General features: G+C 32.4%; 1 protein-coding gene across 1 annotated transcript in view; it reads right to left on the minus strand.

Annotated features, from left to right (window-relative positions):
• Window positions 1–383: 383 nt before the first annotated feature.
• Window positions 384–13,413, minus strand: part of LOC139482101 (uncharacterized) — a 52,094-nt gene continuing 39,064 nt past the window's right edge. Inside the window, exons 29-36 of the mRNA XM_071265764.1 lie at window positions 12,466–13,005; window positions 12,017–12,123; window positions 7,930–8,383; window positions 6,691–7,469; window positions 4,984–5,014; window positions 3,607–3,875; window positions 2,507–2,534; window positions 384–1,143 (exon numbers count right to left, since the gene is read on the minus strand). Coding sequence (XP_071121865.1) covers window positions 806–1,143; window positions 2,507–2,534; window positions 3,607–3,875; window positions 4,984–5,014; window positions 6,691–7,469; window positions 7,930–8,383; window positions 12,017–12,123; window positions 12,466–13,005 — 2,546 coding nt within the window. The 3' untranslated portion in view covers window positions 384–805. The remainder of the gene's footprint in view (window positions 1,144–2,506; window positions 2,535–3,606; window positions 3,876–4,983; window positions 5,015–6,690; window positions 7,470–7,929; window positions 8,384–12,016; window positions 12,124–12,465; window positions 13,006–13,413) is intronic.

Genomic DNA, 13,413 nt, shown 5'->3' on the forward strand with positions numbered 1-13,413 from the left:
CATATTTAAGCTTGAATATGAGCGATGGAAATGACATAATTCATGCAGTTAAAATCTTTCACACAAACTAATTGAATCGACTGATGTAGCCACTTAAGTGTTTAAAAAGTATACAAAATCTTTCATCAGATGAACCTCATATTTTAGCCCAAAATGGGCACTTATCGGACCTATTCCTTTTCATTTTAGACTAAATATAGATAGGTACCTACGAATTTCATCTTTAAATTTGAGAGCAATCATCTTTTGTGGTTCTTGTCGTGTTTTTTTTTTGTCTATGTATAGTGGCATTTTTCAAATCTTATTTATCAAAACTAATATACAATCAGTGCAACAAAATACTTTTATATGCAGTTGACCAAATATACAACAATAATGTACGATATGCTTTTATGTATTTGATATAATGTATCAAACATATGGCATGGAAACAAACAACGTAATCACTTGTTAATGAATCTTATTAACTTGCCACCTTCTTAATCTTAACATGATATTCATAATTCCCACTTTCAATTATCCAGTTCAGTGAAATCATTCGGTAAAAAATCAAACTCATCAAACACTGCAGCCAATTTACCTCTTTTCGTACAATTTGCTTGCAGTCATCAGTTCAGCACTGTTTAAACTGTTTAAACATACCTGAATTTATTGCAGAGTATGAATCCGAAAATTGACTGAACGACTTAAAATGATTTCATTACATAAAATAATGTTATTGTCAGTCATTTAAGAGCTGTTTTAACATAGTCAGGAAAGGGGATGTTGTTACGTTCGGTTACCAACTAAAAGGTTTTGGTTTTATTTATTTTGACGAAAAAGATTCAGTTTTTCCTCTCGTAGAATATACTCCTATAGTTTTAATTATCTCCTCCAAACATTGAGTTCCTCTTCCAACATTTACCAGAGCATTGACCAGAACAGCTATTGTTGGTCTGACTTGCTGATCTTCTCTCCATTTGAATAAAATTTCTTTACATTGTGCTACTAAATTCCGTCCGTTGTTGTACCGTATGTTATCTAATGATGTTATAGATAATCCTAATTCGATACCCAGTTGAAAGGATACCACGCCTATTACCTGTGCCAGCTCATCAAGTATTTCATCTGCTGGAATCAAATCCATATTTTCCTCACTGATGTCTGTAAAGAGATAGCAAGCTAATAACACATATATTGTAAAGGACTATAATTTACATTTGATTAGAATGATTTCTCCTTCTCATACTCGTAACTAAACACTAATTGAAACAAGAATGTGTTCCCAGTACACGAATGCCCCACTCGCACTATCATTTTCTATGTTCAGTGGACCGTGAAATTGGGATAAACCCTCTAATTTGGCATTAAAATTAAAAAGACCATATCATAGGGAACATGTATACTAAGTTTGAAGTCGATTGGACTTCAACTTCATGAAAAACTACCTTGACCAAAAACTTTAACCTGAAGCGGGACAGACGGACGAACGCACGGACGAACGGATGGACGGTACGACGAACGGACGGACGGACGAACAAACGAACGAACGGACGGACGGACGGACGGACGAACGAACGCACAGACCAGAAAACATAATGCCCCTCTACTATCGTAGGTGGGGCATAAAAAAGATAATAATGAAAATCAAGCTATAAAGATATGTTCCTTATGTCGTAACTGCAATCCGTGCCACATGTGGAGCAGGATCTGCTTACCCTTATGAAGCACCTGAGTCTTTAGTTTCCGATGTTGTATCTTGTAAACTATTATTTATAAAAAAAGAAGATGTGGTATGATTGCCAATGAGACCACATGACCCAGAAATTAACAACTATAGGTGACCGTATGGCCTTCAACAAAGTCTATTATTTGTTTTTTTGTTCTTTTCTTTTATAGATATTGCGTTGTCAGTTTATTATCGATCTACGCATGCATGCAAATATGTGTGTACATTTTCCATGTTGACTAATATTTCAGTGAGTAGTTTTTCTTATATTCGTATTTCCTTTAGATAAACATATATGTTATATAGCTATAATAAGCATAAATCAGTTTGTATTATGGATTTTTGTATGTTTTAAAATGGAGGTAAATCAAGAAAAAAACACAATTTTATTTTTAATTCTAAGTACAATGTTCGTTTGTTACATGGAGTTTAGTTTTAATCAATGAAACAGAAATTAAACAAATCATGCCTTCTAAACAAACAAAAATGTGTTTTTACAGATGATTTTAATGGAAGTGCTACTTTATTGTTGAATTTATATTTCACAAGGCCTTCAGTATTTACCTAACAATTCATAAGTATGTGCTATAATATTTTAGTTAGAAAAAAATTAAATACAAGCTCCATTCTCAATTTTAATATTGTGTAAATGAGAGATAGATCACAACCATTATGTAAGCCACTGTACTCTACTGTACTTTTCTATATCATTCATAAAAAGAAAGCAGTAATGTTCGATTTATGAGAATTTTATACAGAGTTTACTCTACCTTTAAGTAATGATTGAAATATACGTACCATATTGTCCTTTTCTGATTCTTTTTGCCTACAATATTTGATATTGTATTAATACCATAGAAGAAACAAACCTTAACATTTTAACAACAAAAACAAATATTTTTGAACGTTTGCAATTTATGAATTTAAACTTTCTACCTGGATGTTCTTTGCATTTATTATTCTAACTCACGAAAATAACTAACAGACAATAACAAAAACCAACGTTAAAAATATTTAAAGCATGTTACATATGTCCATCATATTAATTAGGATTCAATATGTTTGATGCAAAGCTAATAATAACAGATATTCTTACAGCAAATAGTTAATGACAGAGTATGTAGCTTAACATGTTCATGTGATATGACATGTATGTTACCTTGAAAACTTACCAAACATCATTAGATATCAAACAAAAAAACTTTGTCTACATTCTAAATAATTGTGGTGAATTTGCACGGATATGCTATCAACATTTTTTTATGAACAAGACACGAAAAGTAAAAACATATGTTATCAAACTTCACGCTGATATAATAGAAGATATGATATGGACATTCTATCAGTGAATTTTCAATTTCGATGTAAAAAAAAAATCATTCCAAAAACTTTCAAAAAGTAAGTTATAAATAAATTCTTACATTGATACCAGTTGATTATCGGATTTATCCAATCAAGATAGTTAAACTATCAATTTTAAAGTCCGAGCCGCCTCTAATTTAACTATCTAGATTGGATAAATCCGATAATCCACGAGTAACTATGTAAGAATCTGTTTCTCTAATGATTGAAAATACTTTTTTTTTTTGTTAACCGAAAATCCCCTTCGAGTGGCTTTTACGTTGCACGAAGTTGTCAATTTCATTAACACCTGTTAGCATATTTTGATTCATCCAGTTAGCTAAAAAGGTCATGACCCTTTAAATCATTCAATGATCTTTTGAGATCACCAGCAACCACAAGTTGATTAATTTTTTTTTATACAATGGGTTCAGAAGGGGATAAATTTCCATAAAATTTGAGAAAGAATATTATTGACTTTTCAAACATTTATCTGTTGATTTGATTATTAAAGAAATATAATGTAAACAACAAATACAATATGTCAAAATACTTACCTGACAAAGTATATGGGTAGTAAGTTTCATATTTATTAAAGCTTTCTCAATGTCGCCAAATCGTCCTTTATATTTGTCTCTCCAGTTGACCATGATTTTCAATCTAACCATCATAATCTGATCATAATCACATCTAAAGTCCTCACATTCTTGAAAAGACATACCAAGATATATTGCTAACTCTCGTATTGTGGTATCATCACATCGTGAAACTAGTCGTTGAAGTTCAATATCACTCGGTGTCTGATTCAATGCACCTTCTTGTAAACCTAAAGGTGTACAAATGATACATGATAATATTAGTGATAACAGATTTTCAAACATGACGTTTGTTGTAGCAGTTGTGTTCTTATGTCCCACATGGGATGAAGAGTATAGGTAGATAAAACACGACGTCTATTTTAAGAGGATAGGTAGAGAAAACATGACGTTAATTTTCAGAGGATAGGAAGAGAAAACATGACATTTATTTTCAGAGGATAATAGTAGAGAAAACATGACATTTATTTTCAGAGGATATGTAGAGAAAACATGACGTTTATTTTCAGAGGATAGGTAGAGAAAACATGACGTTTATTTTCAGAGGATATGTAGAGAAAACATGACGTTTATTTTCAGAGGATAATAGTAGAGAAAACATGACGTTTAGTTTCAGAGGATAATAGTAGAGAAAACATGACGTTAATTTTCAAAGGATAGGAAGAGAAAACATGACGTTTATTTTTTAGAGGATAGGTAGAGAAAACATGACGTTTATTTTCAGAGGATAATAGTAGAGAAAACATGACATTTATTTTCAGAGGATATGTAGAGAAAACATGACGTTTATTTTCAGAGGATAGGTAGAGAAAACATGACGTTTATTTTCAGAGGATATGTAGAGAAAACATGACGTTTATTTTCAGAGGATAATAGTAGAGAAAACATGACGTTTATTTTCAGAGGATAGGTAGAAAAAACATGACATTTATTTGGTACACAAATATGAAGAACCAAAAATATGATTGTTAATATAATCTCGACGTTTTGATACATGAAAGTCACTTATTTCATCACTATGATGTCACAAATATGCCTAAATATACTTTTTTGACCAAAATGGCCAAAAGTAATTTTGGAACTCTTCATAGCTTGCTTTTCGGTGTGGGACAAGGCTCCGTGTGGACCTAGAATGGTTTACTTGTCTGATTGGCATTCAAACCACATCTTTTCATATCTATGAACGATAAATTGTATATAAATATAAGTAGTTTAGATCTTATATTCTTATTGAACCCAAATTGTGTGTATGATAGAATATATGATAGACACAGACTAATTAATTCATAGATATTGAATTAAACAAGTATAATAAACAGTTTGAAGTATACTTTTTACCTGGACAGTTGTCTTCACATTGTTCTTTAGTCTGAAACAAAATATTGCTATAAATAAATTAAAACTATTTACAAAACTGCATTTAGATGTAGGTTATTCTAATATGACGAGTTTCTTTCGCTTTGTAAACAACACCGTGTACCTCCTTGGTAAATCCATATGTATAGGAACCTATTTGCAAACCCTTTGCCGATTTTATTATTTTAAAAATTGCAATTAAAAAAATAGAAAAATAACTTTTATTCTTATTCGGATGCATAAGAAAAAAAAGTATTGCACAAGAGCTCGGAAAAATCAACAAAATATAAATAAATAATATTCCGCTAAAGTCAATTAATGTTTTTGGCGCATTTAAGTCATTTAAAAAAACACGAAGTCAGAGTTGAAAGTTTTCTGTTATGCGAACCATCAAAATTCGTATACTATTGAATCAAAATTGATTTTCGAGGTGGGTTTTGTTTTATTTTCTATTCTATTGCATAATTTGCATATTTACTGATTGCAGCAAGTCAACATGGCGGCTCCTTAATTACAAACTTTGGATTTGGCGGTAGCTTACGAGAAAAACATGTAAATTAAATATGGCAAATGTTGAGTTTGAGAATTAAAAGAATTAAACAGCTTTTTTCTAGCGATAACTAACGAAATAATCCATGCAAGCTACAGATTTATTAGAATGTTTGAGCTTTATCTATCAGGGATTAAAAAAAAACGGCCACACACAAAGCATATCCACCCTCGCTTCAGTTTTTTAATAACTGTATTTGTTCAATACAAAAGAATCAAAATAATTCATGGAAGCTAAAGATTGTTGGAAATTTATAAGGCTTCTATGAATTATTTCTTATATATACCTTGTCATATTTTATGATTAAGTGGAATATTTTCAACAAATATAATTTCGATAAAGGAACTTTGCGTAATGCTAAAAACATGAAAAATGTGTATGTCATATGTTTTGTTTCTTTGACAGGACGATGCGTTAGTGAAAGTTCAAAGGAAGACCAAACAATGTTCAGTTAGCAGGTATTTTGTATATGGAAAATATTCGTGGGTAAATCTATTCTAGAATCATGCTTCTATGAAATCAAATACATTGATTAATAGTACTTTTTTAATCAAAAGGGCAGGTTGAATATTATAGCTCAAAATATGAATGATTGAACACATGTGAAAGTTAAGGACTTCTTTTGTCTTTTGTTTTAATAACAGTTGCATTTTACCTACATGTGTTGATTTAGGGATACATTCACCTTTCTGATATAACAACCAGTGAAGATGTGTATGTTACATACTGTTGAAGGGCATACTTTATCTCTATGCTGGTATGTACATTATAAGCTGATATAGGGCCTCTTTGACCTAGACGTTTTTAGCTCTCCTTTATACCTCAAGATCACACAGGCTAGACAAGGGCATTTTCTATTTTCCTTCTCAACAAGACCTTTATGTTTTTACCAACCCTGATCTCTTTATTACACAATCTTTATAAGGCCTTGATTACTTTCGTTTACAATAGGACAGTCCCGTATTAAACACACCCTGACAGCACACTTGCTGGTTTAAGGCATTATTCACTTTTTTTCTTTATCAGTCAGTCTTGCTATTATATATCGTAACATCTCAATCTCATTTTTTGGTTTAATGGCTTTTCACTCGTGTTTTCAATGAGATAGTTGTGATTTTATCTACACAATCCATAATTACCTGATCTTGATTCCAAACATTCCACATTTCTCTAGTATGTACAATCTTATGTTTATCGCATATCCATTCATCAGTTGTCAATGCTGTCTTTTCAGTGATGTAACATCCGAACCTAGAGCACCCATATTCAATGTGGAAGGGTAGTGTGTGGCTGCTTGGGCTGCCATTAACCGTAGATTTGTAGAATTCTGATATTCTCTCCAATGTATTGAACATGCATTCCTTGATACCAGTAGCTATATCTGGTACGACTAGCCCATTTGAGGTTTTATGTACTATGTACAGCAAAATCTTGTTACGTTCAACACATATTACAATGTCATGTATCTTATCAAACGATAACCCAATAAAACCTGAAAACATTAGTTTTCTTCCTTTATATATCTTTGTGGTCCACATACTTAGACAGGCGCCGATGAGACGGTTTGGGAAGGCGGGTGGTATAATTGTGCCTTTGAAAACGAATGCAATACTGATAGCCCTCTCTGGTGTGCATTCATGTGTCATGAAATCCGTTTCATTTCTTTGTGTGATCATACAAGGAACAAAGAAGTTCTCCACTTGTAGCCGACTTCCTGTATGAGTATCATATCTACGCTGCTCTGATAGAATATCAAGATGGATGAGCATATCAAATATGAACTGTTTATAGGGTAATATTTTCTCAAAGTGTTGTTGTTCCCAAATCAAATACAGAGACCTTCTTTGAATTATTCCACTTCCTGACATCATTTCAAAAGTATTTCTTATGGGTCCGTCCTTTGGCCAAAAGGCAACATCTGTAGAATAAAATAAACCATATAGATAAGCAAGAAAGTTTAAACAATCAGTTCTATACTATCATATTATGTCATATATTTTTACGACAAAAGATGTTTTAACTCTGAATGTAGTGACAATCACTGACAAGTTTACCATAAATAAAGAAAATTGGTAGTATTGTTTATCCATATGGTGTATTTCTATGCTGTTTTCAAGTTTAAATCCCACACTAAAAGCCAACCCACCTATTAAAATATTTCAACTGTTCATGTTTTCTACAAACTTAAGGTAAAATTTACATATGAATCAAGGAGTACTCCTTAACGAAAAATATGATATTGTCTGTTTACACAATTCCGCCTCCTAAAAAAAAGTAGTTTTTACCATTCAACAAATAGTAACATATAATTTAACCAGTAAGGTTATGCATATATCCAATGTGAATGGTATCAAAGTGGAAGTTACAGAATAAAGTACCTGTAACAAAGGATCTCATTACTTCCACCAGAAGTAGCGGTTTGATGATAACATAATCTCTCAACTGTGGAGTATCAAAATAAACAATCTTCCCAAGTGAGTGTTGGAAATGAAGAAAACTGATTAATTGTTCATAGGACAAGACGGACAGCGTGCTGATGGCATTTAGTTCTTTGACTTCGGTCAGAGACAATATTTGCTGTCCTTCGGCCACTAATTCAGCAATCTCAAGCTCAAGGGGAACCCAAAAATTAGGCATTCTCTCTCCCCAACATGGATGTTCAAACGTTAAGTCAGTAATTGTTTTCTTCAGAACTTCAATTTCAGGGTCAGATTTGTCTGTTGCATTGATGAATATTCGCTTGTCAAGTACCAGATGAATTCGTCCTTCGTGGTCGTTAAATAACTCTTCTATTCCAACGTATAAAGATTCACGCTGTGTCTCAATAATCTCCTATAAAAGGGTACTAGATTATCAGATGTGGTGTTTAAGCAATTGACACTTATAGGCATAAGGTATGCATTCAATTTTGCTTTATGTACAAGTTCATGTTTACAGGTTAATAAATTGATATAAGATAAGATTATCTGAATCAACATATTTCGCCAGAAACAAAATAAATTTATTGAAAAGCTTAGAAGGTTTGAAGCAATGAAACAATCAAAGACAATTGTTTATTACATGCATATCTGAAAGGCAGCAAACATTTAAATCTTTTAAACACTTCCAAGCTGCTGACTAAATATTAAGTAACTCTTTTCATTAGTTCCATATACTCAAGTAAATTGAAAAGACCATTTAAAAGTTCATAAAAAAATAAAGATTTCAATCATCAGGAAGCTCGTATAAAAGAAATAGATCATATCATAATAAACAACCGTACGGCCTTCAATAATGAGAAAAGAAAACCAAACTCTAAAGTCGGCTATAAATGGTTCCGATATTAAAAGTATTAAAATTAACGGCTTCAGTTATGGCAAAATAGTATACGACTACAATTATTGCAGACGTGAATGGACAAGCACATGAAAATGATGAATGTTTAGTCTGTTTAAGAGACAACAAATGGAAGGCATTAGAATAAGCAAAATCAAATCTACTCAAGAAGGATTCCATAAAGGATTAAGCAAATTGAAAATATCCGAATATCAAGATATAGACACATTCTCTATTTCCATTCTCAATTTTATATAAACAATAATGTGTCCATACTCACACTATCATTTTCTATGTTTAATGGACCGTGAAATTGGGGTAAAATCTAATTTGGAATCTAAATTAGAAAGATCATATCGTAAGGAACATGTTTACTAAGTTTCACGTTGATTGGACTTCAACTTCATCAAAAACTACCTTGACCAAAAACTTTAACCTGAAATTTGCACTATTATTTTCTATGTTCAGTGAACCGTGAAATTGGGTTCAACACTCTAATTTGGCATTAAAATCATATCATAGGGAACATGTGTACTAAGTTTCAAGTTGAATGGACTTCAACTTCATCAAAAACTACCATGACGATAAACCTTAACCTGAAGCGGGACGAACGGACGGACGAACAGACGAACGAACGAACGAACGGACCCACAGACCAGAAATCATAATGCCCCTCTACCATCGTATGTGGGGCATAAAAAGGATTCGATAACGGACACAACAAATGTAACATATTCGAGAAAGTTTTACCTAGTCGTTTCAGGGAATTGATTACGGATACAAATATAAAACATACTCGAGTAAGCTAAATTTAGCCTTTTAAAGGACGATTCGATAATAGAGTGGACAAATGGAAGATACCCCAGTAAGATAATTTTAGTCCTATACAGGATGATTTGATAACGAATACAACAAATGAAACATAACCGAGTTTGCCAGACTCATAAAGTAGAATGTTGTAATTGAAACAACAATTGAACCCTAGTAACATATATCTACTCTTAAAAAGTCAATTTGATGACAGGCGAAACATGTGAAGCTCAATTTGTTAACTTTTCTTTTTTGTGAAATTTATGTTAATTAAAAGAGTGCGAAAGATAAAAGCAACAGTGCTATACCTCTGTCAAAAGTCTTCAATCTATTGAAAGAAAACAAATCCGGGTTGCAAACTAAAACCTAGGTAAACACATCAACTATCATAGGAAAACAACGAAACAAAAGAACAGTAAAGTGCAACAAAAAAACAAACAACAATTCAACATACATGGAAACGAACCATTAGACAACAACTGCCATATTCTTGGCTTGGTACAGACATTTTAAGACAAAAATGGTGGTTGTAACATTGTGTTGTAACAAGCCAAACCTCGCGCTTAATTGCAATGTTAAAAATATCCCTAAAAACAAACCTTTAAAACAGAAATACAGTACAAATAGATACAATATTTGTATTGTTATGAGTTACAATTTATGACAAAAATAAGCAAAGACCCATCGAAACAACATCTGATAAACAAATTTAATAATACTTTTAGATATTTGGATGATATTTTGGCTCTCAATAATGACGACTTCAGTATGTATATTAATGAAATTTATCCTGTTGAACTTACTTTAAATAAAGCTAATACTAACAATGACCACTGCCCTTTTCTCGATCTTGATATCTATATCACTAATAGAAAGCTGAATACTAAAATTTATGATAAAAGGGATGATTTTTCATTTCCTATCGTTAATTATCCGTTTTTAGATGGTGACGTTCCCTTGTCACCATCTTACGGTGTTTATGTATCTCAACTTATACGATTCGCTCGTGTATGTAACAATGTTTTAGATTTTAACGAGAGAAATTTATGTATTACTGAAAAATTATTACACCAGGGTTTTCGATATCACAAACTAGTCAAAACATTTACTAAATTTTATCATCGGTATAAAGACATCACTCGTAAATATAGCTCAACATGCAGACTTCTAATACGTTCAGGTATTTCACATCCAATTTTTTATGGTAATATTCTTTATAAAGCACAAAGGTGTCAGTATTCACCTCAGAAACTTACAAAACCTTTGAATAGACTTATTAAGAAGGGATATAATTACGATACTGTTGTCAAGTCATTAAAGATTGCATATTTTGGCGTTAATATTGAGTCACTGATAAGGTCTTTGCATCGGAACTAAACACATTATTTTTTAAAAACAGTTGTTGGCATGACACGGGTTATGTTCTTCTCATATGTGTTATCATGGTATGATACTAAACCCCTAACGGGAAGGATTGTGCCTGATGTTCATATGATGAAATCATAATCTTTCAGTCAGTTTAATTAAAATCTGGAGCTAGCATGTCAGTTAACTGCTAGTAGTCTGTTGTTATTTATGTATTATTGTCATTTTGTTTATTTTCTTTGGTTACATCTTCTGACATCAGACTCGGATTTCTCTTGAACTGAATTTTAATGTGCGTATTGTTATGCGTTTACTTTACTACATTGGTTAGAGGTATAGGGGGAGGGTTGAGATCTCACAAACATGTTTAACCCCGCCGCATTTTTTGCGCCTGTCCCAAGTCAGGAGCCTCTGGCCTTTGTTAGTCTTGTATTATTTTAATTTTAGTTTCTTGTGTACAATTTGGAAATTAGTATGGCGTTCATTATCACTGGACTAGTATATATTTGTTTAGGGGCCAGCTGAAGGACGCTTTCGGGTGCGGGAATTTCTCGCTACATTGAAGACCTGTTTGTGACCCTCTGCTGTTGTTTTTTATTTGGTCGGGTTGTTGTCTCTTTGACACATTCCCCATTTCCATTCTCAATTTTACAAGAACACTTAGGACAGAGACCTCAATAAATAATACAATAGTACATTTCGACATGTAAACCACAGAATTACAACAAATACCTGAAATAATTTAGGACAGTACACAAAACAGAATAAAAGAAAATCGAGCAGTGCGTCACACGAACATAATCTATAGTCTACTGTATCGTGCTCCTATCTTTAATGTTTAATTTTCTATTGCGCAATGGATTTTGTCTTACTTGTCGATAAATATTCACTTGCTCATGACAATGATGAACTCATTGTTGTACGAAATCAGCAAAATCATTATGTATGTAATTCCTTTTACAGTAGGTCACTTACTCTTGAGATTTTGTCTTTGTGAGTAGCAACAAACAATATCTTTGGAATGCCTGCATGTACAGCTTTGCAATAAGTTAGGATGCAGTTAACCCAGTGTTGTAAAAATACTGAAAATACAAAGTATGATTAAAATTAGCCCATTTGCGCTTTTACACCTTACAATATTATCTGAGGCCCATTTTACTTGTCAATTGATTATATCTTACTTGCCTACTTCTCAATGGCATAGTATTGCTTCAAAAGAATCACACAAAGGTATACCTTGACTCTCAGATGTATAGTTAGGTTTTTTATTGACATGGCAATCTCATAAAATTACCATACTAATCCCTCCAACTAAATGTTGTGATATTATACTGACATTTTGGCTTTTGTGGATTGATCTTCACCAGGAACACTAGAAAATTTAAAACCCAATAATGGATAAGATATAAAGACCTATAGCTTACCCGCTGGCGTCATATACTGCCCTGGGAAACAAAACACACCAGAAACCTGTTCATGCAATCCTTTGCTTCCATCAAAAACAACAAGAAACAAAGCTCTGTAGGTCATGAATGTTTGATGGGTGGTATAATATACATATTGTCCACCAAAGTCCCAGAATATGAGTCGTCCAACTTTCATCCTATATTTTCCACTCTCAAGGAGATTTTCCATTTTCCTCCTGATATCACCTTTAGTTATCTTGGGTTCCATTTTCGTGTTCAGCAGCTGTTTGGCTAGGGGCAACGTGACAGACGTCTGAGGTGACATAGAAAGGGCTGCTGGATATATATTTGCGATATTATCTGAAGGGGGAGTCAATGACATAGCTTGTAATTGCTGTAGGAGAACATCTGGATTATTCAGGTTATCATTTTTATTTATATAAGGGCAATCACGTGATGTTTGTGATTTTTCTAACTGATCTGTTGGATTACTTGCATCTCTTTCTTCTGGCGTCATTAATACCTTTTGGTATACAACATCACGGGGATCATAAGTTTCTAAACGAAATAAAACACATCACTACATAGAACGTTATCTGATATATGTATTTAATAAAAAAAAATCATGGTATTTACATGATTTATTCTCATGTACGTAATACATAAAAAAATAAAATTAAGCCACTTGAAAAAACATAAATCAGCTGTTTCCGCTAAATATACTACAAATAACTTATATACAACTATATATCGTCTGTATGTATTTCTGATATTATAGGCAAAATAAATGTTGAAAAGTGACAAGACTTAAACTTATGTAAAAACAAATTGATATCTTCTTTGATATAGATAAAAGTTATATGTATATTAGCATACATACTGTTTTAATAGTTGCTATAGGCTTTGGACAAGCTGTCAGTTCCTGGGAGGATTCTATGATCCTTACTTAAGTTCTTTCTAGTAGCA

The sequence above is a fragment of the Mytilus edulis genome, chromosome 7, assembly GCF_963676685.1.
Source record: "Mytilus edulis chromosome 7, xbMytEdul2.2, whole genome shotgun sequence".
Taxonomy (NCBI): Eukaryota; Metazoa; Mollusca; class Bivalvia; order Mytilida; family Mytilidae; genus Mytilus; species Mytilus edulis.